General features: G+C 31.6%; 2 protein-coding genes across 2 annotated transcripts; one reads left to right on the top strand and one right to left on the bottom strand.

Annotated features, from left to right (window-relative positions):
* The first annotated feature begins 4,744 nt into the window (after positions 1 to 4,744).
* Positions 4,745 to 6,298, top strand: LOC114163033 (expansin-A8-like). Its single transcript, XM_028047078.2, has 3 exons — positions 4,745 to 4,957; positions 5,239 to 5,551; positions 5,644 to 6,298. Exons 1-3 carry the CDS (start codon positions 4,813 to 4,815, stop codon positions 5,945 to 5,947), a joined length of 762 nt encoding a protein of 253 aa, XP_027902879.1. The 5' UTR covers positions 4,745 to 4,812; the 3' UTR covers positions 5,948 to 6,298.
* A 4,492-nt stretch (positions 6,299 to 10,790) lies between these two features.
* Positions 10,791 to 15,352, bottom strand: ETG1 (E2F target protein 1 (ETG1)). Its single transcript, XM_028086876.2, has 14 exons — positions 15,104 to 15,352; positions 14,880 to 14,993; positions 14,645 to 14,752; positions 14,377 to 14,496; positions 14,046 to 14,090; positions 13,528 to 13,647; positions 13,241 to 13,393; positions 12,971 to 13,045; positions 12,733 to 12,846; positions 12,361 to 12,563; positions 12,143 to 12,278; positions 11,755 to 11,982; positions 11,303 to 11,370; positions 10,791 to 11,226 (listed from the first exon to the last, which is right to left on the bottom strand). The coding sequence occupies exons 1-14, from the start codon at positions 15,269 to 15,271 to the stop codon at positions 11,112 to 11,114; spliced, it is 1,767 nt and encodes a 588-aa protein (XP_027942677.2). The 5' UTR covers positions 15,272 to 15,352; the 3' UTR covers positions 10,791 to 11,111.
* Positions 15,353 to 26,152: the final 10,800 nt, after the last annotated feature.

Here is a 26,152-nt window from a genome sequence, read left to right as displayed (position 1 = left end):
TAACTTGTGAATAAGCTAATTTTAGTTAATGAAAAAAATTATTTTTATTTTCCATTTTTTTTTTCAAATGAGCGTTTAGGGGAACTCGAATCAGATGGTCTTTCAGAGGCTGTTAATTTTATCACATACTTTATTGAAAAGAACTGAATGAGTAAATATAAACAAGTAGTTTTTAAAACATGTATTGAACTAAATGCACTCTTTTACATAATGTTATTCTTTATTTTAGGATAATGGTTAATTGGCGCTGAGATATTCTCAATTTAGTCATTAAAATAATTTGATCGAGCTAACATGTGTAAGATGTGATCTTTGAATATGATAATTTATTGACAAAATTATCATTAAAGTATTGTTTTGAATTAAAAAGTAAATAAAAGAAATCATCAAAAAAAATTGAGTTGTATTAACAGAGTCTTCGGTCACAAATGATCAGAGATAAAATTGGTGGTGTGTTGATGGTTGACAGAGATGCCTTCAAACTATTAGTCTCCTTGCTAAGACTGTCAGAGAATTTAAAATTTAAAGTAATAATATATTTTTTGGGTTAAACATGTTTTTGGTTTTTTAAATTTTATTAAAAATTAAAATTAGTTAAATGTGAGACTGTTGGACATGATAGAAACATATGTAATTAATTTTTTTCTCTTCAAAAAATTATGGTGCTATGTTTACTCAATAACAGGAAAAGGTTTGTCTAGTAATAAATTTTCTGTCATTTTCACTGAGTTAACGAGTATCTTGGATTGGTAATAAGAATTTTGTAGAAGTTCAGTAGCATTTCATCACATCCAATCAGCAAAATTAATGCATCTATTCTTTTTTACCTAACTTGAACTTCACAACAACCTATACCTAACCGATTGAGCTCTGGAGCTACGTGCAACTAATATGATCCAAAGCAGTTAACCCTACATCAGATTCTATCATCTAAGAAACCTTGTGCTGCATATAATTTCAATGGAGATACCTAACTTGCAGTTTTGTGACCAAATAGTTTCACCTCTTATGGTTATGAATGGCCTACTGTGCTTCAGCCACCAGAACCAAAAATTAAATGCACATGGTGGGGTTTGGAACATGTTTTCAACATATGTGCAATTTGAACAACACAGGAAACTAACCATTTCAAACACTCTTCATATCTTCCACATATGACCATTGCAGTTATTAGTTAACTACCACTGGAAAGAGACCCTTCAAAACCTTTGTTAGTGGATCAACTTCAATCCATTTTCTGTGTTTTGCATTTTGTCCAAGTGGAATTAGGGGACAGCCCTTGTGGAGGACGCTTTCATATGGCCTAGACAAACATGTATGGATCTCATTTCTACTTTCATTAACACAAGATTCTTTCAATTTTCTTTGCTTTCAAGAATTCACAACAATTTCATATTGATATTCTCATTATTTGTCTTTGAAGGTTTATAAAGAATAAACCCATCATTATAATTATCCTTCTTTTGCTCTTTAGATAGACTTAGTTTTAAGACATGGTGGAATGTTGCGTGGTCATAAATTCTCAAGCAAGGAACTTTATTGTTTTCCCTTTTGGTCTTTTGCTTTTTGGACACAAGTTTTTGCAGTCCTCTATCAAAGACCAACACTGGTTTTTCTTGGCATGCCCTTTTGATGTTACCTTCTACTTTTTTTTTGTTTTGTGGGAAGGCCATTGATACCCAAAATCGGTGCACTCAAATGACATTGCTTCTTTTTTGCTTTTAATTTTTGGTTAATTGCTTTTACATTTACATCTACGGAAACTACCCTGAAAGGACAATAATGAGAAAGGCTAAAAGGTAACAAAAAACCTTCACGGGGGGGCCTCATTAATTCATCAAAACCATATATTATTTCATCTTTAACCAGACAAATTAGCTGGCTTCATCAAAAGATGTTCCTACGGTGATTTAAAAGGGACGTTTAATTATAAAAGATTGTCACAATGGAACCTTAAGATTTGATATCTTACATTTTACTTTTCCAAATACTTATTTGTGTTATAAATATTCCATATATGCAATGTTTATTTATATCAGACAATATAAGCCTCGAACTAATCAATCCTTAGTGAAGTAAAATAAAACCGAAGCACCATATCTCAGTCTGATTCCTCTCTGACTCAGATTAAACATGTTCTTGGCGTATATTTTTCTGATGTCCACAACAAAAACATGTTCTTAAAGTTCATATTTTTCATACAAATTTTCCACCCCATATAATAATCAAAGTAGCTTCCAGTTGTAAGCAAACTAAATAACAAAAATATATATATAGTCTGCGTCTCATAACTGATATAGATGATTAATTCATTTGTTTATTTATACAAGTCATTATCCAAATTTCTTGTAATTGCTTTTCAGTTTTCTTTCGTGGATATCCACAGAACAAAACCACCCAATTTTATTTCTTTCTTTTTTCCCTGAAAATGACAGTTGAATGAATTGGGCCGTAAAGAACGGGACGGGCATGTGGTGGTAACGTGGTAGGGCCAAGATGAGATCTTCCCACTGCTTTTTTCCCACAACACCGTCAAAATTAACGTACACAAAAAAGTAGCACCGTAAAATGGTGGTTGGAAGCATCGAAAGCTTAGTTTCATATATAACGTTAAACGAAAAATTAACCTTCCTCATTATCTTTGTTTAAACTTAAAAGTCCTTTCATTAAATGCTTTGAAATAGTTTACTATGTGTTTTTTTGTTTAAGCCGCAACAAGGTCTTTGATTAAACGCAACCACGCTTCCTTTTGGCATGTTCCAAATGGTATACTAGGTTAACTGTGTCCCTGTAATGCTTATATATCAGTTTAATTAACACCAACACTAAGTTGTTGTTGTTATTCTTGATGTAGCCTTCTAACCTCAGAGATTGAATCTCTTCTTACCAAACTTGCTTTTTCATCTGAGCAAGGTGATGTAGTTTTATCCCAACCATGCTTTAAGTTAGTAAAAGTGATTTATCAGTGAGAAATTTATTGGAAAAAAAGATTGTGTGACTAGGGTATTTGCCTCCTAATATGGAATGTGATGCTAGTGATTCAAGGAAATTAAAATCTTCATGATAAGAAAAAGTATCCCTTTAATAAGATTAGGAAAATGGTTGGGTAAAACTTTTGCAACACTTGATGTTGCAGAAAAATGGTACACGACAAAATGTTTAGCTATACTTACTTACCACTTAGACAAAAATTTCCCAGATTTCATTGAACTGTTAAAATAAAACTACACATGTCACTAGCATATGCAACTAATTGAACTAACGTGAGGAAGTGCTCTTCCATGCTTAAGATGTTTCGTCATTTTGCAAAACCCACGATGGATTAACAGGTGAAAGAAGAAATAAATTTCCTAAAAAACAGTTTTAAAAATAGTTTTGCATATTATAACGTTAAATATACTGACTTAATTGATGACTTTAGTGTGTATCATGGAAGGCTAGATATAGACTCAGATGATATATGAAAGTGAAGATGTTAACTTATTAATGTATATAATTTAAATTTATGAGTGCAGTGTAGTAGAAAGAGTGGGTTACTAAACTTTGATTTTACCATATAAGTGGGATTAGGGTAATTAATTTTGATTGTGGTTAAATCATAGTACAGTTTTGCTTAATTAGGGCATGACTTGTCATTGTGGCCGACGAATAAAATATAGGATTCTTTACAAGTATTAGTCATCTGAAGTGACTAATATATGACAGGATTGTAATTAAAAAAGTTAGGCAACAGAAAGAAAATGACAGAAAATGTGTAGTTCTCTTCTTTTTAGTCTTTGTTATGATTGCAAAATTCAAGCACAATCGATTTTTCAAATCTCGTTAACTTGAGCATGCCACACGTGTAATCAAAATACTTGAGCTCTTGCTTTTGGTGAAATGCTACAGTTTCATGTCGGTTATTTGCTCAGATCCTCTCTAATATTATATCCTTTTGTAAAAACTTGTTTGTCCTTTTCATATGTATTAAGTTAAGACAGAACCCAAACCTAACTTAGAAAGAGCAAGTATCTCTCTACAGAACCACTCATTTAGAACCCTATCAGTAATCTTAATATCACAAACAAATTTTTTTTGTTTTTCCTCTAACAAAACCAAAGTTGGACACAAAAAATATAAAACCATGATTCTCCTTGTATAGTAATGTTTAGTCTTTTTTTCACTACATGTATATCCTCTTTGTATAGAATTACATTACATCAAAGACTGAATAGTAGGACCTAAAATGATATGAAGCTTAGGGTACCAAACCTCTTGCATTAGATGAAGCCCAATATTGTTAAATAAAGTAAGAATGAGAAGTGAAAAAGGGGTTATAGCAGTGGCAGTGTAGGGTACCCTAACAAAGGTCATTAATTCTACTCGGTTTGGTGCGGCTCTCAGCAGCAGCACACCATGTTGGACGTATCTGAAAGGGTAGATGACCCAAAAATGGTGGCCGTGATTCAAGGGAAAATTTAAGAAGAGAATACCACACTTTCATACGTAACGACCGCATGAAATATATATAAACATAAAATTACAAGAGAACAGTTGAGAAATGCATGTGCCAAGTGGGTCCGTAGATTAAGAAGTTGGTAGTGTAACCGAAACATTTGCATGTGCGCCTTGATTCTTGTTCGACGTTGTTTTTTTTGGCTTTGTCTCTCTCTTTAGACCTCACAAAGGCTATGTTGTCTGATTCGGGCATGGACCCCATTTCTCACTCTTTCCTCCCTCTCCACCTTTTCCTATATAAACCAAACCACCCTTAGCTAACCATTAAGCACCAACAACAAAACTTCTCCTATCTTAAATCCTCTGCACCACACAATGGCCATTGCAGCAACCTCTACCATCTCTCTTCTCTTCTTTCTTCTTAATCTATGCCTCCAAGGCACTTTTGCTGACTATGGAGGTGGATGGCAAGGTGGTCATGCCACATTCTATGGTGGGGGAGATGCCTCAGGCACAATGGGTATGTTCAAACTTTTTGCTTTAGTTTTAGTCTCACATGGTGTATATGCTTAAGAATTAGAGTCTAACTTAACCTTAAAAGTTGAGATGCAACATTTATGTACTAAACTCAGTTCCAAGAAATGTATTGCCTTTTTGGCACATATGAGGAGTTAAAAGGGAAAAGCATAAACTTTGTGGTATTGTGGTGCCCCCACATAAGCTTGTGTCACGGGCACTTACATGTACATTACATTTTCGCACAGAAAATGTGTGGTTATTGATGAATTTGTATTTTGACAGGAGGGGCTTGTGGTTATGGCAATCTGTACAGCCAAGGTTATGGTACTAACACTGCAGCACTGAGCACTGCTCTGTTCAACAATGGGTTGAGTTGTGGGTCTTGCTATGAGATGAGATGTGACAGTGACCCCAGATGGTGCCTCCCTGGTAGCATAATAGTCACTGCCACAAACTTCTGCCCCCCTAACTTTGCATTGGCTAATAACAATGGTGGCTGGTGCAACCCTCCTTTGCAACACTTTGATCTTGCCGAGCCTGCTTTCTTACAAATTGCTCAATACAAAGCTGGAATTGTCCCTGTTTCCTTCAGAAGGTAAATCAAAAATATCAAACTTCTTTGTGGTTTCCATAATAAACTACGACAACATACATTAACACAGGTTTCTTGTTTTTGGCTTAAAACAGAGTGTCCTGTGTGAAGAAAGGAGGGATCAGGTTCACCATCAATGGTCACTCATACTTCAACTTGGTTCTGGTGACAAATGTCGGTGGAGCTGGTGATGTTCATTCTGTGTCCATCAAGGGGTCTAAGACTGGGTGGCAAACCATGTCTAGAAACTGGGGACAGAATTGGCAGAGCAACTCTTACCTGAATGGTCAAAGCCTCTCTTTTCAGGTGACCACAAGTGATGGTAGAACTCTCACCAGCAACAACATTGTGCCTGCTAACTGGGCATTTGGTCAAACATTTGAAGGGCAACAGTTTTAGGAACCTTAAAAAGGTTGAGAATTTGTGTGTAATATATGATGCCATTTTTCATTGTTGGTTTGGTTTGTTATAGTTGGAAAGGGTTGGGGAAGAGAAAAAGAAAAAGGTAGATTAGAAGGAGGAGTTGTGGCCAACATGGCCCCTAATGCTGTGGTGGCTATATGGCACCCGCTAGGACTAATATAATATAAAAGTCTTCTATTTTCAGAGACATCATATTGATCAACACCTTTTCATCAACCAAAAGGTGTTCATCATCTCAATTACTTTGTATATCTGATCCCCACTATGGTACAAAACCAATTTCGGGGCCGATTAATATCAATTTCATCATGCTTTTTTTTGTTGCAAGTCTTTTCCAACTTTTGCATCTTCTGTCACTAAATTAGATTTCACCACTTACTAATAAATCCAGAAGGTAATACAGAAAATTGCACCGACTATTTCAGTATGTGTCACACATGTGAAAAACTAAACAAGTTTTTTTTTCTTCCATAAATTCATATTTAATATTGAATGAGGTTGGTGCCTCTGTGTATACAAAGACTACATTTATGATTCTTAAAATGAAGAATTTGGAGAAGTAGAAACATTTCTTTTTGCACTGGGAAGAGGGCACTGGGTTGACTTGGACCAACTATAAATAATAGAAATGCAACGTTTTTCCCATCCAAAAAGGTAAAGAACCGAAGAGAATATGTAGTATCAAACAGAGTTGAAGGTTATGTACAATCTCAAACACTTTGATTCCAACAACCTCAACTAATTTACAATAAATATGAAAATCATCAAACATGATCGAAGACCTACATAAATTTTTAAATTGAGAAATTTAGTTTTAACTTCTTGAAAATCTGAGATTGGGAAAGTATGTTTTTAACGTTTGGTTTACCTTTAAAACATAAAATTCCAAAGAAATCAATTTTTTTTTCTGAAAAGGTTTTTAGCAAGTTTCCAAGAAATAATTATCCGATGAGAATATTATGTTATACATCATGGATCTACGTGATAAAAAAAAAAAAGTGCTAAGTTATATGGAATAAATACTTTTAAAAACTGTAAACTAATTATAAAAAAGAAAGAAAAAAAAACATTTGAAATGACTCTCGAAAGGCCCATTCTATTATTGCTTGATTTTAACTAGTTTGACCAGCTCTTTACTTCATCAATTTTTTGTGATGTTTGAACCAGGTTTAAACTACCCAACTCAACAAACTTTTTAACACTGATAAATCAATAATAAAAACAATTCAATCAAAATATATTGATATTTAGGAATATGCAGCTTCTTTGCATTAATATGTAATTACATATTATAGATGGCCATGTGGGATAATATTATTAAAATTTATAATTACTTCGAAAGTCGTGTTTAAAATAATTTTCAAATGATTCTCTCAGTATAAACAAAAATGCAGGTAGCGTGCAAAAATAAAAGTTATAGAAAATCATGAGTGTGGTGTTAATTTTAGTAAAGTAAATATAAAAAGTGATTAAAATAATGAATAGTCGCCGAAGGGAGTTTAGAACATAGTATAATAGGGTATGGTGAGAGATTAAACATAAATATTTGTAATGTGCACAGGCTTTTTTTATCCTATCATCTAATTATAAAATAACATATGATAAAATTGATTGACTTTCAATATTAGTACTTATATATGAAACAATTTCTCGTTGACACAGTAAAACATTATATTATTCATAACATATGATATTTAAATCATTATTATTATTATATAGTTAGTGATCGTGACGATGGTGGTGTTGGTGGCGTCTAAATGGCTGTGCTTAATTTTTTTAATGGCGAGGAACTGTTGTAGAACATGGCATGTGCATAGAGACGTTCAAGGTCAAAATTTGATACCATTTAAAAGTTTAGTGATGCTTTGAAATGAAGCCCTAGTTTTAAATCAAATCTAAGCCAAAAATAATGATTTGTAACTACTACCAATGATTGAATTTGATTATAAGATCTTAAATTCATTTCTAAGATAAAGCTTTAAATTGCTTTTCTTAGCTCTCATTTTGACTCTTTCACAAGATTCTTCTAATTTCATAGTTGAACGGTCGATACCAAAATGTTTTTTTTAAGACCGTCATATTATACATTACTTTTCTAGGTAGGATGACGGTTTAAATTTTTTAATTTCTGTATTAGCTATTTTAATTTAGTAATGTTCGCAAATTTTAATTTTTGCATTTATTTTGCAAAATTGAATAGCTAATTTGTATTAGCTGGTTGTGAAAAATAATTACCATACATAAGTAAACATTATGAAAATATTTGTTAAAATTCATAGAAATGTATAACATGGTTTTGTCTAAAATCATTCCAAGTTTTTAATATAATTTTCTCCTAATTAATAGTTTAAAAATTAATTTACCTCATAACAATTATAAATTATATATTTTGTGGTGAACAAACAAAATAATGCATAAATGGTGAGAATCTCTATTTATTCAAAACAATCATTTTCTCTCTAAAATCAATTTTCTCTTATCGTCTCTTTTCTTGAATTTCTAATTCAATTTTTCTTTTTTGAAGAACTAATTTCAAAGGAGTGATTTATCTCAAGGACTCCACAAAGACCCTTAATCATTACTCTTTTAAGTGAGTTTGAATTTATGTTTTCTTTCACATGCAAACTTTATTTGTGATTGCATATTGCTTCCTTCGTTGATGAAATTTCCTTTGGGTGAGACCTTAAGATTGTATCTTGATCTTCATTTGGACTTTTTGTTATGTAAATAAAGTGCTTCAACGTATGGAGTTATTTAGGGGGAAAATAGTCTCTAAGGCAAAAAAAGCTAATTTCTTCGAAAACTTTAATGTGTTATAGTAGAATTTAGAAGAAAAAAAATTTATGGTACAAATGGTGTGGCTTCGTGTTTATTTAAAGCTAAGAATTTTTGTGGGATGAGTGAGTTTAAATAATAGTGTGATAATATTTTACGAATAGAGAAGGTTATAAAAATTTAAGTAAATGTATTTTATCTCAACACTGGAAGTATAAATATGTGGTGGTGGGAAACTATTAAGTAGAGAAACTAGTTGTGAAAGAAAGATTGGATAATGAAATCGTACAAAGGGGTTATAAAAGAACTGGTATATACCAAAAGTGAGGAATGGTTGTGACATTGATGATGTTATAGTGAAGTTATTGCTGGTGTTTGAAGGATGGAATGTATTTGATGTGTTATTGTGATTCTTTTAAAACCTGTTTGATTAATGAATTAATTAGGAACATGCTTAAACCGTTAATCCTTGAAGCGTATAAAGAGTAGACATGGAAAAATGCATTGAATAATGTAGTATTGAATGTGGCATGACTTTTACATTTTAAAAGAATGTATTATGTTTATGTGAGTGTCATAACATGTGAATTACAATTGGTTTATACATTGCTAAATAATTTTACTTGTGTGTTATATGATGTTTCACTTGAGGTACCGTTGTAGAGAAGGAGGAGAGAATGAGTAGTATGACAAGTCATGAGCCTGATGAGTTGACCAATTCCTCTACCCCGATTTCTCCCTCTTGAAACTGAAAACATATAAATTAGCAAATGACCACATTGAACACCAATCCAATCTCGAAGAGAGTCAGTAAACAAAACTACATATTCATGATCTATATGTCGTGATATGAACAACGACTTTCAATGAGACTTAGTTTGATGATCGAACATTTTTTCATAACACAATTATGTTTTTTCATCGATATAAGAAAGACAAATAAAAAATTTAGAAATTTTCCTATTTTATTTTTAAGATTTTGGTAAAAGTTATAATATCTTTCAATTGAGGATTATCTTCATGATAATTAGCTCACCCTTATATTTTGTTTCTTTTATTCTTATAATGATCATATATTATATAAGAACATAAGACTAGAGTTAGAGACTAATGGAGATAGTAACACTGGAAGTGGAGAAATACTTTAGATGATGTATGTTAATCTTTTGTAAAATTGTATTAAATTCTTAATCATATTTTGAAATAACTTATGAATTGTATTAATTATATTTTGAGATATAATGCTTTCTATTAAGAACGTAAATCTAACCCAATTTAATTATAATTATTAAGGCTATTAATAAGTTATAATATTATTTATAAATAACTATTAATGCTACTAATAAGTTATAATATTATTTATAAGTATTATAATATTATTTATAACAAAATTGTACTTTAATTTAAGCTCATTGTTTACTCTCTTTTCCCTAATCCCAACCTTATATAAAGATATAACATTGTTATTAATCGTCATTACATGATTAGTATATTTACTTACATTCAATCAACGAACAAAATATGTATCATTTTGAAATACGTATGGTAAAATTGGTAAAATTTAAAACTTAATTATAAATTTGATAAATTAAAAGTTTTTTAAAAAAAATCACAAAATTAAAATTTTAATAAGAAAATTACACAAATTCAATGATAAAATGTCATCAGATAGTTACATAAATTCAATGATAAAATGTGATCAGGTAGCTAGAAATTATGCATGCTTTTGAAATTGAAATTTAAGTTGAATGACAATTTTGGAAGATGTACAAGATTAGTGGTAGAATATCTAACTGGGCCACTTTTAAATTTTCTTGAATAGATGTTGGGAAATAGTAATTATAGTTTTAACATACTAGCGCTTTAATTATCAAAAACAATGTGTAAACCCTGGGTTTTTTGGACTATCAAAGCATTTAACTCAGCCCACTTGAAGAAAACAGAAAACAATGGGAGCAGCAAGTTGCAAACAAGGGATCATTAAGGGTTGCCCGTCGCAGAAGGTCGCCGTCATCAAGAATGCTTCTATGCACATTGTCAAGGGTAAGTGTAATGGAGTGAATTGCTACGCTTTCTAATAAACACATTTTAATTAAAAGTCCTTAATTCCTTTCCATACCTCTATGCGTAGGTAACAGAATAACGCCGTGGTCACTTGGATCTAAAGACAAGATATTCAAGACATGTCCTTAGATTGCAGAACTTACAGGACCCAGTATTACTGTGTAGTACTATTAAGCAACCATACGACAATTCTGGTAATCACAAAACCAACAGCCACACCTTCTAATAAATCATCTAACTGTGTTTCACTGAATCTACATAAATTAAGACTCATGTTAAACCTTGTACAATCCATTGTGTTTCATTGTAGCCTCTGTCTTCGCAACCTCTCTAATTCCTTCACCATCTGCCAATGCTCTAGTGACAGGCTGGTCTCACCATAGCTCAATGACATGAGACGCCCCATTGTTAACAATCTGTCGGACAAAGAAAAAAAAACGGCGTCAAAGGATACTATCAATACATCTAGAATAGTCATAGTCACTCGCTAACCTGCTTAAATCTTGGGGACCCAAGCTCCTGTCTTCTTGTCTTGCTGCAACTAAATCCCTTTCTACCTCCTGAAAACAAAAATGACCAAGGTTCCGTTGTGCATTCCCGTCATAACATTTAATTATTTTAAGCAAAAGATGGGGTTTGCAGCAGATAACAATGAAGGACCTAAAGAAATTAGTAAAGAAATTAGTAAAGAGAAACTACTAATAATAATGTCCACATTAAGACTGCCCCTGGTATGTATTCTCGTAAATATCGGTAGCGAGTTAAATATATTTATTGTTTGATGTGGAAAATGACAGAATCAGCCCAAAATGACTTTTGCCTAGCTTTGAAATTTGTTAGCTGCAGAGAATGCTATGTAAAGGATAACGGCTAAATGAATTATTCAACTAGTTTGAGCCAGAAGAGCACTTGATCGTGATTACTGGTGCCAAAGTCACAAATACCTTCTGCATTTCTTGTTCAATAGAGTGCGGTAGCTGTCTAACAGTGGCGAGATACCACCTCCAAGCTTCCAAAACTTCCGCAGTAACAGCTTCGGGGCAACTGCTTGAAGAAGGATGAAAAGGTACAATTACATCAGCTGGCAAGATATTTGATTTTCCCTCCGACAAAATTAGCAGCTGGGTATCAGTTTTCATATCCATTTTATAGTACTTGAAATCATATTCCACCTGAAATACATAAGAATCATGCAAATTTTAACCGTAACTCAAAAATTAACTGTAAACAATCAACTGTAAATAGATAGTGTTTCTATATATTAGAAGGTTGGTTCATGTAACACTTCGTGAGCGTGTAAGATAAGCAAGCTAGACAACCAAATGCAACTACCTGTTGCAACTCCATTAAATTTTTTAGCAGCCTGCAATTCTCTACCCCTACAGAGTTGAGAGTTCCAGCGTCTAGTTTGGTCTCATCAACAATCAAGTGTGAACCTTCAGCTAGTTGCAAGACACCAGTTTCCAGTCTGGAGAATTATCGCAAAGATGTAAATATATTTGTGCGCTGGTAAGAGGTCCATGTTCAGAAGGATTATAAAATCTGATTACCTGTTAGTATCATAATTCTTTTTTGGCGCAAGTGAAACAGTGTTCAAGTATTCAACTGTAAGGGGTATGCAAAATGTGAATGGCAGGAGGTTCTTCAGAACAAGGGTTAATTGCTTTCCAAAAACAGAGACGGCTTCTTTTTTAAAGCAAGTAAGATTTAATGAGAGTTTCCCCACCGCAAGATCATTATCTCTAGCATGCACCTATTCAACAACAATCTGCATATAAATACTCTAAAGAATGGAAGGTTGGGGAATTAGGAAGCACGGAATGAACAGTAGGAGCAAGATGGGTAATAGGCAATACGAACAATATAACAAGAATATTGATAGTGCATGAACTAAAGAAACTGATCTTTTAAGAACTGCATACCTTGGATAGAAGATGTAGCAACATGAAATGAGAAGTGACATCATCATTGCCAAGAATAGCCGTGAGATGTCTTAGCAATGCTTCCCTGATTCCTTTGACCAAGTCGGGCTTTGGCTGTGAGATCAAACACGTGCATAGCAAGGCGTTGTCAAGTAGAATGATCCAACTCAAGATGATAAACAGAACTACCAATCTTGTGAGAAGAATAAACTTCATTTAGGTTGATAAAATAGTTTACCTCCACAGTAGGGTTATTCTGTAGGAAGTCTCGAATCCCTAGTTTCCTGTGAATAAAACAATGAAGTCGTGGCACCTGTAGCAGAGAAGGAAAATACAAATTTTAAAACCAGATGCTGAGTCGTCACAGACATGAAACACATGCATTTATAATTTGTGGTTATTCCCAAGAGAGCAGCATAGCCTCCTATTATAGTCCATTGAGCAAGTGGTCATTAAGGAGGGCTTCAAATGGACGCCAAAATCCTCAGATAAATATCAATGTGCATACCTGATTAGGTGGGAAATGGCGCAAAGGATCTTCAGAAAATCCATTTGATAAATCACTATCTTCATTGTCCTCCTGAAGCTCTGGAGATGTCAGGATACCCACAAACTCAAAAATATCATTCAGTTTCATTTCGGACTCTGGAGAATCATAAACCTGACATAATACAGAGGAAAATGAGGAATCAAGTTTGTTAAAATCCCAAAAAAATAGAAACAACTATAAATCATCTTAAATATCAATGAAATGTATCCCATACGAAATTAAAAGTACAAGAGATAAACTTTTACCTTTACAAGACATGGAGGTGAATTGCTACCAATGTCATACCCCGAACGTGTAGCAGAGCTGGCAATATCAGTTGCAGCTCCCGAGGAATGAGGAGAAGTGGAAGAGTCTTCACCTTCTCTCTGCAATACAAGAATAATTCTCCGAAAAATCATAATAGAGATATGCAAGGAGAAACAGCAACTAGATCTTCAGTAAACACACATTCACGTGATAAATTGAAAAAATACAACTGCACCTATGTATCCGTGTAACTTATAAACTTCTCATGACATCATATTTTGTCATCTAAATAGGATACTGACTAATTGTATGTCAGCTTCACTCAGATTTGGATCACAAATATCTTGGTTTGAATTTAATTGAAATTGAAAATAAAAAAGCAAACCACAATGAAACAACCCCAATCAACTGCATTTTGACAAGCTACTTCAAACCAAATATTTATAAAGCAAACAATTGGATGGTGAGCAAAATTCATTAACACAAAAAGGCAGGGTCGTATGAAAGTTCAGTGTACCATTCTTTTGGAATTGGGAGAATCTTGAACCTCGTCATAAGAGACCTGTTAAAATACAGAGCAGTTAGAAAAAAATAAAAAACGCATTACCCTGTATCAAGCATTCCAAAATTTATAAAAAAAAACAAATATCTTCCGAAGTATAACAGTTACCTAGAAGCTTTAAATAAAACAACCAACTCGACATTCAAAATCAATAACCATTCGGACCTAAACGGCCAAACTATACAAATACAGGGCAATAAATATTTGAGGGTTCACACACTCTTGGAATGATAATTTAATACAAGCAATAAACCAATAAAGGCAGTAACTCAAAGTCAGAAATTACAGGCGCATCGGAAGACTCTTCATCTCTCCTCCGCTTTTCTCTACTGTCCGACATCCAATCCATAGATAGATTGCCAAATTCTTCAGCAGAAACTTCAGTCCATGGACTCAGTCCCGGAACCTAAGTAAATAAACAAAATTAATCCTTCAAAATTCTACTGTTTAAGCAGATCATCAATCGTTTGTATAACAAAAAAATTAATATGGGAAAATTGAACGCTGTGAGAAAACAAACAGAGAACACGGTAAACCGGAAACGAACATCTTACCGGGACACAATAAAGCAGTCTACGTTCCCAGATTCTCGTATCCGCCGAAGAACAAATAGGATATTGCGAAACATCCATAAACTTGTTTGTCCTCCACACCGAACCATCCTTCAATAATCATCCACCCAAAACGAAATATTACACTTTCCACTAAATTAAACCTGACCCTCGAGGTAAACTATTCCTCAAATATATCCCATATATTAAATAACGAGAGAAAGAAATAAAAGAAAACCTTATAAGCGCCAACATAAAATTCATTCCCGGGCATGTCTTGTATCATTCCTCGATACCGTACAAGAGTATGGGGCCTCAAAAATCTGATGGAGGTAGGCGTGAGAAGGGGAACCTGTTTAGTTAATTAATCGAAAATTGAGAATTAATATAACTGCATAGTCAAAAAATAGGGTTCCGTTGTTCTTGTATTTGAAGATAAGAGTGTCGGGTTTAAGATTGAACCTGAGAGATTCCGGACTGGTCGAAGAGGAAGCGGCGGAAGAGGGGTAGAGCGCCCCAGTCGCGGCCTTCGAAGGAGGACGGATCGGTACCGGAGGCTATGGCGGTGTCGAAGGTGGATCTGACGGCGCCCAGAGGGTTGGACAGAAAATCGTACTGTGGGCCCACCATGACTGAGTCGTGACTCGTGGATGCTCACTCGCGCGCAAACTAACACTCTGCAACGATGGATGGATGGAATTGAAATGAGGAACGGTTGGGACTCTATGAACCACTTTATATCGTCCTTTCCCGCCAAATCTTCTTCGGCCGTTCCTTCCCGCCAATTTTATATTCCATTTTTTTATTTATTCAATAATATGAAAAATCTTCTCTCTTTTTTTTTTTATTAGTAAGTAATATACTTCTCCAATTGTAATAATCAATGAGTTTGGTCGTTGACTAGTAATTGTTACGAGACCCTCATTCACTATTCCTTCACTTACGAGACTCTCTTTTTTTCTATTAGTAAGTAATATTTTCATTTTTTTCTCTTTTACTCTTCATAATATTCTCAATTTTATTTATTTCATGTTTCATTTCTTTCGAGATTTGATTGCATCTTATAATAGTTTAACATTTTTACTTTATAAGATTTTCTATTTGAGGGGAGAATTTCTTATGTGTAGATGTTAAATTATAATAAATTTATGATTAATTATTCTTAAGTTTAGTTGTAAATCTAAGTATTAATTTTGATTACAGATATATTTAATACGAATCTTTCATCAATTAATATTTTGCTTATTAAATATATTAATGTATAAACTTATTTGTGGTCTTTATGTATATTAGTGTTTTAGTGACATTTAATATATTTTTTAATTAAAAATTTATTTTAAGGTTAAATATGTTTTTAGTCTTTAAATTATATTACAAAATTGAATTTTGTTCTTATCCAAAATTTTAATACAGTTTCTATTTGTAGGCCGAGGAGGGAACACTTCGACCAAAACATCGACATTGTTTCACATGTCATCATGCATCCGTAGTAGCATACTCACCTTAAGTTATAATTCATATTAGATAAAAGAGGATTAAAAATAATTAATCATATAGAAAAATCCTAAAAACATAATAAGTCTACGTATTCTAGGCCTATAAAACTCAAGATCCATGCAAGTACTATAAATAGTCATTGGGCACAAAGTATCTGAGTAGATTCATCTATAATAATATATGAACTAGTTACACCTCTTTTGTATCTACATTGCCTTTTTTCTGCTTTGCCCTTTATAATACCAAAATATCCTAGTTTTGTGCTAAAATATCCTATAATAACTTGACAGTTATTTTGTTGACCGTTTATCTATTATGTATTTAATAATGTTTTGATGCATATTGGTATTTAGTTCCAAGCTCCTATACATTATGGTTAACAAGGTATACCATCTTCAATCTTTTTAAATTTTCTATATTGTTATTTCATAATAACTTTTTGTTTCTTGTTGTAATAAATCTGTCTAATAGTCAAAATTTGTACGTTGAATTTCAATATGAATAGAAAATAATGACTGGTGGATACTTTCATGATTAACTTTCATGTACCAGATATGTTTTCCATTTAATACATATTTTATTGGAAAAAATTTCAAACACTAAGATATATAAAAGTTCCAATAAAAAAACATAACTATGAAACATAAACTAAAGTTACATTTCATTATGTTCCCATTTTTTGAATTTGAATTTAATGGATGAAAATAATTTTAAATATTGAAGAATACAGTTTTACTTGACAAAACAAATAATATAAATTAATTATATAATATTATTTTTTTATTTTTAGAATAATAAAAAAAGAAACATAAGTTATCAAAAATCAACAGAACAATAAAAAACAAATAAAAACTAAATGTTGTAGACAAATGAGGAAGAATTATAATAGAGCAAACACAAAATGAATTATCTAGAAAAAAAAACTTATAAAGAGAAAGAAGAATTAACATCATTCCAATGAAAAATATTGTTTGAAGGATGAGATTGACATAAATTCAACACATGACTTACTCGATAAATAATGCAAGTAGTATACAAATTTCATATATCATAACAAATATTGTGCTCATATGCACATGTTTTGTGTTAAGCTTAGATAGGCATTTCAAGAGGAATCTACATGTTTTAGCTTTGGATAACAAAGAAAGTAGTACTCATCACAAAAGGAGTACTGAGTGATCTTTTGCAACAAGAGGGATCTAGATGAGTTTATTTAGGAATTATATTTTAATCATTTTGCATATTAGAAATGTTGTTTGGTTGGTGCACTTATATGTTGCAATTATTGTCTTTATTTCTTTGTTTATGTTTTATAAGTTTCTATGTTCATTTTTCTCTTTATTCTATGTTTATGTTTTTCCATTTTCAATTCCCAAATATTTTCTTGTAAGAAGTTCATTGGGCTAACTTGTTTGTTGGAGTATCTTTTGTATTTTTGTGAGTAAGAGTTATTTATCAAAAGGAAGAAGAATACGCAAGGAGACAGAAGGTATTGGTTCAACAAGTGCCCCCCAAAAAAGAGTTTGTTTTTCTTTTTTTTCTTTTTGCTTTGAACTTATTGTTTTTGTTGATAATCAGAGTGTGACCTGGTTGGTCTCACAAATATTATACATTTGGTCGTATGACTTTGAGTGAGTTTTGCATGACTTTGAGTGAGTTTTGCATGACTTTGAAGAGAACCGTTTCTCATAAGTTGATTTTGAAATATATTGTGTTGTGATGTTGTGAAAACTTATGCTTGTGGTTGTTCTCATGTTTGTATACCGAGAGTGTTATTATTGTTTATACTAAGATTATCAATCATGGCAAATTGTATGACAACCTTTGGAAACCAAACTGAGTGATATTTTATGGTTGAGTGTTGCCACTTTTTGACATACAATTAACTTTGCTTTATTTTCATTGTTAGTTATTCTTCATATGCACGTTTACATATAAACAAGGCCCTTTTTCTTTCCTTCCTTGCACCATAAACACAATAACCAATTGTGTTTTCAAAGATTGTAACCCTTGTGCAACTCTTTGAGCATTTACATAATTATTTTTCATCTTTGAACCATTGAGCTTTATTGAAAATGATTGACAAGCTCACCTTAAGTGGAGAGAGCAAACATATCATGGTCTTTAGTGTGATATAAGTGTGGAGGAAGTTATCAAAAGAGGGAAGCATGAGCAATAATTTTGAATTGGTTGTGGTTGATACGGTGTAGTATTATAAATTTGCCATTTATAAAAGAAAAAGAAAAGAGAAAAAGAATAACAATATGGAAATATTGTGGCTATAATGTGGTGATTATTGTGTTATAGTTTTCAGATAAAAAAGAGTAGAATGTTTAAGATTGTGATGTCATAATTCACCAAATAAAATCATTGTTGTTGTTTGCATGTTTTGAAAACTCTTGACTCTTAAAATGAAAAGGCAAAAGTCAAATTGTGTGCAATTAATGGCATAAGAGAGATAACAAACACCCCAGTACATTAGAGTGCTTGAGTGAAACATTTTTTTCTAGTGAGAATTTGTTCTTTTGGTTGATGAATGAAAACATTTTTGTCATGGTTGTTAGTCACTTATAAAGCATGTGTATTCATTCTCATAATATTTGCATTATGAGTGCCATAGTTAAGGAATTGGAAGGTTACACATATGCTCATTGAACTGGATTTGAAAAGAAATCATTCATGAATGTTATCTTAATTGTATGTGTAGACTTGCTTTTTAGTTGTTTGACCATTGTTGAGTAGGTGTCTTTTTTAGCCAAGTTATAAGTTAGAACTTGATTATTATTTAAAGGATTATAAATTATATGATTCAGATGGAAAATTTGACATATTAGTTTGGTGAAAGGCTAATGTGTTATAACATCCGATCATGCAAATGATTAAAAAGCTTTTCTAGCAATTCCTAACTCAATGGTTGCTTTTTGAGAAGTATTGATGGTCAGTTTCTCACTCCAAATCACAATATATTACACTTTAGAGACATTGATGTGTGCTCAAGATTGGTTATGGACTTACATATAAGATAATTAAATTAGTACTTCAAATTATGTATTAACATTCATTCAAATTATTTGTTACATTGACTAAATTGATTTTCCTTTTTACGTTATTCAAAATTGAAAATGGACAAAATAAAACTTAATACAATATTAGAAAAAACAAATTGATAATGACGATAGTAATTTTCTTTTTAAAGTGGCCAAAAACTCTTTTTTTTCTTTTGTATCCATTCTTCTTCTAACATTAAATTTCAAATTAATAAATGCAAGATGATATACTATTCTTTATTCAATTATCATACAAGAATGGAGTTCAAAAAGAGAAAAACAAACAGGAACAAGAATAGGCCATTTTTCTTTCACTTAATATTTTTATTAATAATTTTATTTTATATATTACTATATTTATTCAATTAATTATTAGTCTTTTATTATTTTTTATTTAAATTTTTTATTCTTTTTTATTGTTAAAACACATAAAAACTAAGACTAAAAACACTCAACACTCAAGTCCCCTATTCTTTCCTACAACGTCTTCCTCAACCAAACCTTAATCCTTCTACCATGACTTTCCAACAACCCCCACGGCCACTAGCAATGATTTTGGCCACCGTCGAAGGCCTTTGTCCCGTCGAGACCACGAAGGCGAGCCACTATCTAGTTTAAACCATGATCCCTCCGCTTCACTCCAGCCACCATCAACCGCCAAAGACGATTCCAGTCACCTTCGAGGGCCTTTGTTAGTGACCATGGGAGCACCATCAAGACAGAAACAAATCACGACTCTCCCCTTCAAAGCCGTGAAGGTGAGCCATGGTGTGGTATGAACCATGACCCCTCCGCTTCACTCCAACTATCGTCAACCACCAACTATAATTCTCTGATTATGTCCTTTTTTGGTGCCCTCCCAAACATCTCGCTCTAATGGATCGAAATTGGAAACCCTACTTTGAGGGACGAAGTGAAAATCACATACTATATAGCTTAATAGTCATACTATGTGTTTTTCACATTGAATGATTATCATACAAAAACATGTATGAAAAGTCACGACATTAATTTAAGTTTTGTCATTACAACCACCCCTGAGCATGTCATCAATAAACACCAAAAGTATTACCAGTGCTTATGTTTGTTTATGCCATGTTGTCCAAAACAATAATCAAAATGAATCATTCCATTGAAATCACTATGTTTTGCAAAAAAAATAATGCATGATTAAAGCAATGTATTTTGTCCTACATGAATGCCTAAAACACTACAAATAATTTTCATTATAAGTTATAACTTAACCTTTTTTAAATATAATATAATTGAAACTAAACATCACATACCTTTGTATCACCGTGCTTATGACCATTGCAATCACTAACGTCACTATAGTCACTCATTATCCAATGCAACTAAACTATGCATTTGAATGGCCTAAATGAAATTTATGACACCAAAAAGGCTCGAAGGAAAAATGACATCTATATCGTTTCACATGTACATCACTGACCACATAATGGAAAAAACAGTTTACTCAAACAATAAATATCACACATGGTCAACATACAAATAACATGGATATGTATTGTGAAATTTTTATACCATGGATCGACACTTATTGACTGAAGTTTTGCCACACACATCTCTTCATAAGTTACCAAATAAGCCGAGCAATAAAAGTAATCCCTGCTGAATTTGGTAAATTTAACTCACAACCATATGAAAAGTGTGAAAATTATATCATGGGTTCGCACTTATAAAGTATTAACAATCTAAATAAGTCATAGTCAACTTTAAATAAGATGAATATGTAATGTTCAAATACTATAACATGGGTTCACAATAAAAAACTCCTACTTAACCACATATTTCAATTACTATTTACTCATTAAGTAAATCAATGAATATCATCTCGACTCTACAACCATATTAATCTCTTATAAAAAAACCTATTTAAAATACTGATGAACACCATTGACAACTACAAGCAAAACAACAATAAAAAAGATGACTTCAAGCACATGACAATTCGTAAAATTATCACAAACAACAACAACCAAATACCACTTTTACAATACCAAACATAAAATTCCCTAACAGATACATAAATACCAACGACGACTTCAACCAAATAAATCCACCATTAGTAGCCCATTTCAAAACAAACCATTAAATAAATACCCCAATTACAAATATAGCATCACATTTCAGTTAGATTTTAGGTTTTCAAAAGCTACATCCACTATCGCATGCACTGGGTATAAGAAGCTTTGGAGAAAAAGGATTCCAAGATGAACACGACTTTCCATAACAAAGCCATCTACAACACCAACAAAAATCAAGCTTTTGTGCAAATACAACATGAGTTCGTAGTTACCAAATCCAATTTAAGCACATTCTTTCATTTCCACTTTCATCAATAATGCAAAGAATGAATAAAATCATTGCACAACCATCACAAAAATCAACTTTAACACACCATAATAGTATCAACAACCATGACAAAAAACAAAAAATCTCATAAAAACCACAACAATCACAAATTAACAAAGCAAATCATTCAACCAATATCACTCTTGTCCTACGAACGACACAAAAATAATGACGAAAAAAAAAACTCAATTCAAATAAGACATAATTCATAAAAACAGGGGTTTTGCACTTTCTGCATAGGACAAGTTAAAGGAATGGAATAAGGCAGTTGAACAACGAAGCTTTCCACAAAATCGCTTTTGTTTGAACTTTTTTGGAAGAAGAGAAATGAAGTTCAAACTACAAAGCTTTCCACAACAACCGCTTTTATTCAAACATTTTTTGGTTTCAAACCATTTCCTTAGCCAATGTTTAGTTTCATTAAAAATTAAATAAAAAAAAGCACTATCACGTTGTAAAATAAGTTGTCATGTTTTATATGTCAGCATATCATTTTCCTTAAATTAATTATGTACACTAGGACGCATATGTTTCTAGTCGTATCAAATAACATTGTTTAAAAACCAAACCAAAATAGTAGCCCATATAGGTTTTGTAGATAAATTCTTTGTCTCATATTCTCTCACTTTCATTCAACTCTTTAAGATAAATACAAAAGGCCTTCATTCAGTACTTTGGTATTTCTTTTCCTTTAGCTACACAATTTTTTTTCTCTCTCAATCTTTCGATTAGTTTACTCAGATTTTAAAGGTAATTTCTTTCAAACATCAATTTTACATCTCACCTTTTGCACGCAGTTTTATCCTATTGCATAATAGTCTTGTTGCTTTGGTAGTTCTTTGTAAGGTTTTAAAGTGTTCATTTTCATCTTGTGTTGTATTTTCTTTTACCTTTTAGGGCCTGCAATTTTTTTTTAGGATTTTACTTATATTATTTATGTTTATAAATAATTTATTAATTTTTTTAAATATGTACAATGTAGTAAAAAGGTTTAGAAAATTGATTTAACTATTATTTAAAAAATGTTTAATTATTTTTTAATCAAATAAAACTATTCAAATATTTATTTTATCAGGTAAATAAAGAATTTTTTATATTTATAATAATATATAAAGAGATATCTCTTTTGTGTCCACATTTCGTTATTCCAGTTTTGTGTTTAATTATTATCGTTCACCATTATTCTAAAAACTTCTTTTTGTTATAAAATAAAAATAATAATAGAGAGAAGAAGTAAAGGAAGAATAAAGAATGAGAGTATGGAAAACGACTTTTCTGTATATCTTATTACTGATACGAAGAGTCATATTTATAGATACAACATTGTAACCCATAAATGATACAAATGAAATAGTTAATACAAAATATTTACAAAAAGATTAATGAATCACATTAGTACCAATGATATCAATTATATGAGTAACTATATCAAATCAATGGACTACCATTAATTCATAACAATAATATTATACATGGGCTTTTTTCCTACGCCTCCAAGATTTTTTTTTGCATCCCCAAAAAATTTTAAAATCCTAAAAATACCCTTTGACCCATAAATGATACAAATGATACAAATCAAATAATGAATACAAAATATTTACATAAAAAGTAATGAATCATATAAGTATCAATCATATCAATCATATGAGTAAATGTATCAAATCAAATCAATGGGCAATCATTAATTCATAACACTTCCCATTAATAAAAGAATGTGCCTCGTTAAAACTTTATTATGAAAAATCCTTTGAGATACAAACTTAGTGAAGGAAAAAGAGTACAACATTTTGTACTCTTTAATACAATATTGTTCACCACATGTTCTATTTCTATCCCTCATGTAAACTTACATCATTAAGATGACGAAGTCCAAAGTGTGAATCATTTGCTCAAAATTTCTTCTTAATAAAGACTTTATAAATAGACCTACCGAATTTTCACATGAATGAATCTTTTGGATATCTATATCATCATTTCAATTAAACAATACACTATTGTTTTCATATGTGGTTGTTAATTCCATCTTTTTTGGGGATAGCCACAAGTTTCTTAATCATGTTGAATTATAGACCTTAACCAAACACATTCACAATTTACCTCATGTAATTACAAAAATTTTGTATGATTAGACGATGTTGCTATTGTGGTTTGTTTCATATACCGTCATGAAATCATTGTGCTACCACACGTGAACAAATATTCTATTTGTGATCAACCATTGTGGCATTGTGAGAATATGATAAATAACATGCATATGCATAACCAATTAGATCTTATTTTGAATCATTCAGATAGAATAAGTTCATATTCACAGTACCCTTGAGGTAACAAAGTATATATTTTACTCTAATTCAATGTCTTATTGTAGGTGAAAGAACTATATCTTGCTCATAAATTTACATCAAATGTTGTATCAGGTCGAGTGTAATTAACAAGATACATTAGTGTTCCTATAACACTAAGATATGATACTTCAAGACTAAGAAGTTCTTCATCTTTTTCTTGAGGTCTAAAAAGAGGCTTTATCAACATCTAATGAACTCACCACCATTGAAATGCATAATGGATATGATTTATTCATATAGAACCTTTTAAACACTCTCATTATATAAGCTTCTTGATGTACCAAAAATCTTTTGTTTAAATACTCAATTTATAATCCCAAACAAAACGTCCTTCCAAGATCCTACATCTCAAATTCTTTTTTTAAACAATCAATTGCATTTGTGAGCTCATTAGGAGTTCCAACGATGTTTATGTCGTATACATAAACAACAATTATGGAAAATTCATTTTCGGATCTTTTCATATTAATATAAGGATAAATAGGGTCATTTTTATACCATTCTTTTAACAAGTACTCAATAAGACGGATATACTACACACATCCTGATTGCTTTAATCAATAAAAGGGCTTGTTCAATTTTATTGAATAACCCTCTTTAAAATTTGTTTTGTTGGGAAAATTAAACCCTCTAGGGATTTTCATATAGGTTGTAACATCATTCATTAGATGTAAATGCAGACCTTGTTGTGCAACTAGGATAATCAAATATTGCAAGACCCTATAATGAATATGTCTTTTCACAAATAAATACTAGGTTTTTGTGAAAAACATTAGGCAACCAACCATGTTTTGTATCTAACAATTTCATCATTCTTATTTTGTTTTTTCGCAAAAATTCATATGTACACAATGGGTTTCACACCATCAGGTGTGCGAACTTAGGTCCAAAAACCTTTTGTTTAGCAAGCAAATATAATTATGCTTCTTTGCATATTTTCATTTTGGCCAATCATTTCTTTGTCGATAATCTTCAATGATCATTGGTTATTGATCTTCATTGTCATTCATAACATTCATCGTTATATTATATGTAAAAGTTTCGTCAATGTTGACTTCATTTTTGTTCCATATTATATTATTCATGACATGATTTATTGAGGTATCATCATTTTCAACAATTTCAGGTACCTGAGGTTCTTCCGGAACCGAATCATTAATTATGTCAAATGAATCTTTATGGATTTTTACTTTTTTGATTAGGTCATATTCCATTTTAGCTCCCTTTTACATTCAAGAGTTTTTATCTATATAACCAATAGGCCTACCACGCTTCAAGCGTGTCTTTGGAACTAATAGGCTTACCACGCTTTAGGCGTGTTATGAATTAATATCAATTATCTTTGGAGTATTAACAACTGATATTAGTTACCTTTTTTCTGTTAATAAAACATAAGGTAATTGATTGACTAATTTTGTAAATGAATTATTCTTTGAACTTCTAGTTCACATTATTTTGTACGAGGATCAAAACAAGATAATGATAATTCATTCCAACTAATATCTTTTTCCAATTGTTTTTTTCTCCTCCTAATGTTGGAAAAACTTATTCATCAAAGTGAAAGTCGAAAAGTTGAACTATAAATAAGTTTCCTATTGGTAGTTCAAGGTATTTTATTATTGAGGGAGAATCATATCCAACATATATTTTCAATCGTTTCTGAGGACCCATCATAATCCCTTTTGGTGGGGAAATTGGAACATATACACCACACCCAAAAATTCTTACATGAGAATATTAGATCACTAACCAAAAACTAATTGTATAATAGAATATTTGTGATAATTTATTGGCTTGATGCGAATCAATAATGCAACATGCAAATTTGCATATCCCTAAGTAGCCATTGGAAGATTAGCTCTACAAGTCTATTTTGAGTATGAACATGTGCTACTAAATGCTCAACTTCAATTCCAATTGATATACAATACTCATGAAAATCATGAGATATAATTTCCCTAGTATTATCAAACTGTACTAATAACTTTGCAAATACTTGATTGTGAGTAGATAATAAATAAATATGTGACAATCTAGTTGATGTATCAATTAAAACCATGAAATATCTAAATGATCAACATGATAGATGTATTGGACCACGAATATCACCCTGTATTTATTCTGAAAATGGGATTGACTCATTTTTAATTTTTTTGGTAATGGTTTTAATATCAACTTTCCTTTGTGAACATAGAGTAAATGAGAACTCATTGGTCCGAAGAAGATTTTTTTTCCTTTTTGACTCT

This window comes from Vigna unguiculata, chromosome 9, assembly GCF_037176805.1.
Source record: "Vigna unguiculata cultivar grain cowpea cultivar isolate G323 ecotype 2 chromosome 9, ASM3717680v1, whole genome shotgun sequence".
Taxonomy (NCBI): Eukaryota; Viridiplantae; Streptophyta; class Magnoliopsida; order Fabales; family Fabaceae; genus Vigna; species Vigna unguiculata.
The sequence above is the reverse complement of the archived record's forward strand: the minus strand, read 5'-3'. Positions and strand labels throughout refer to the sequence as shown.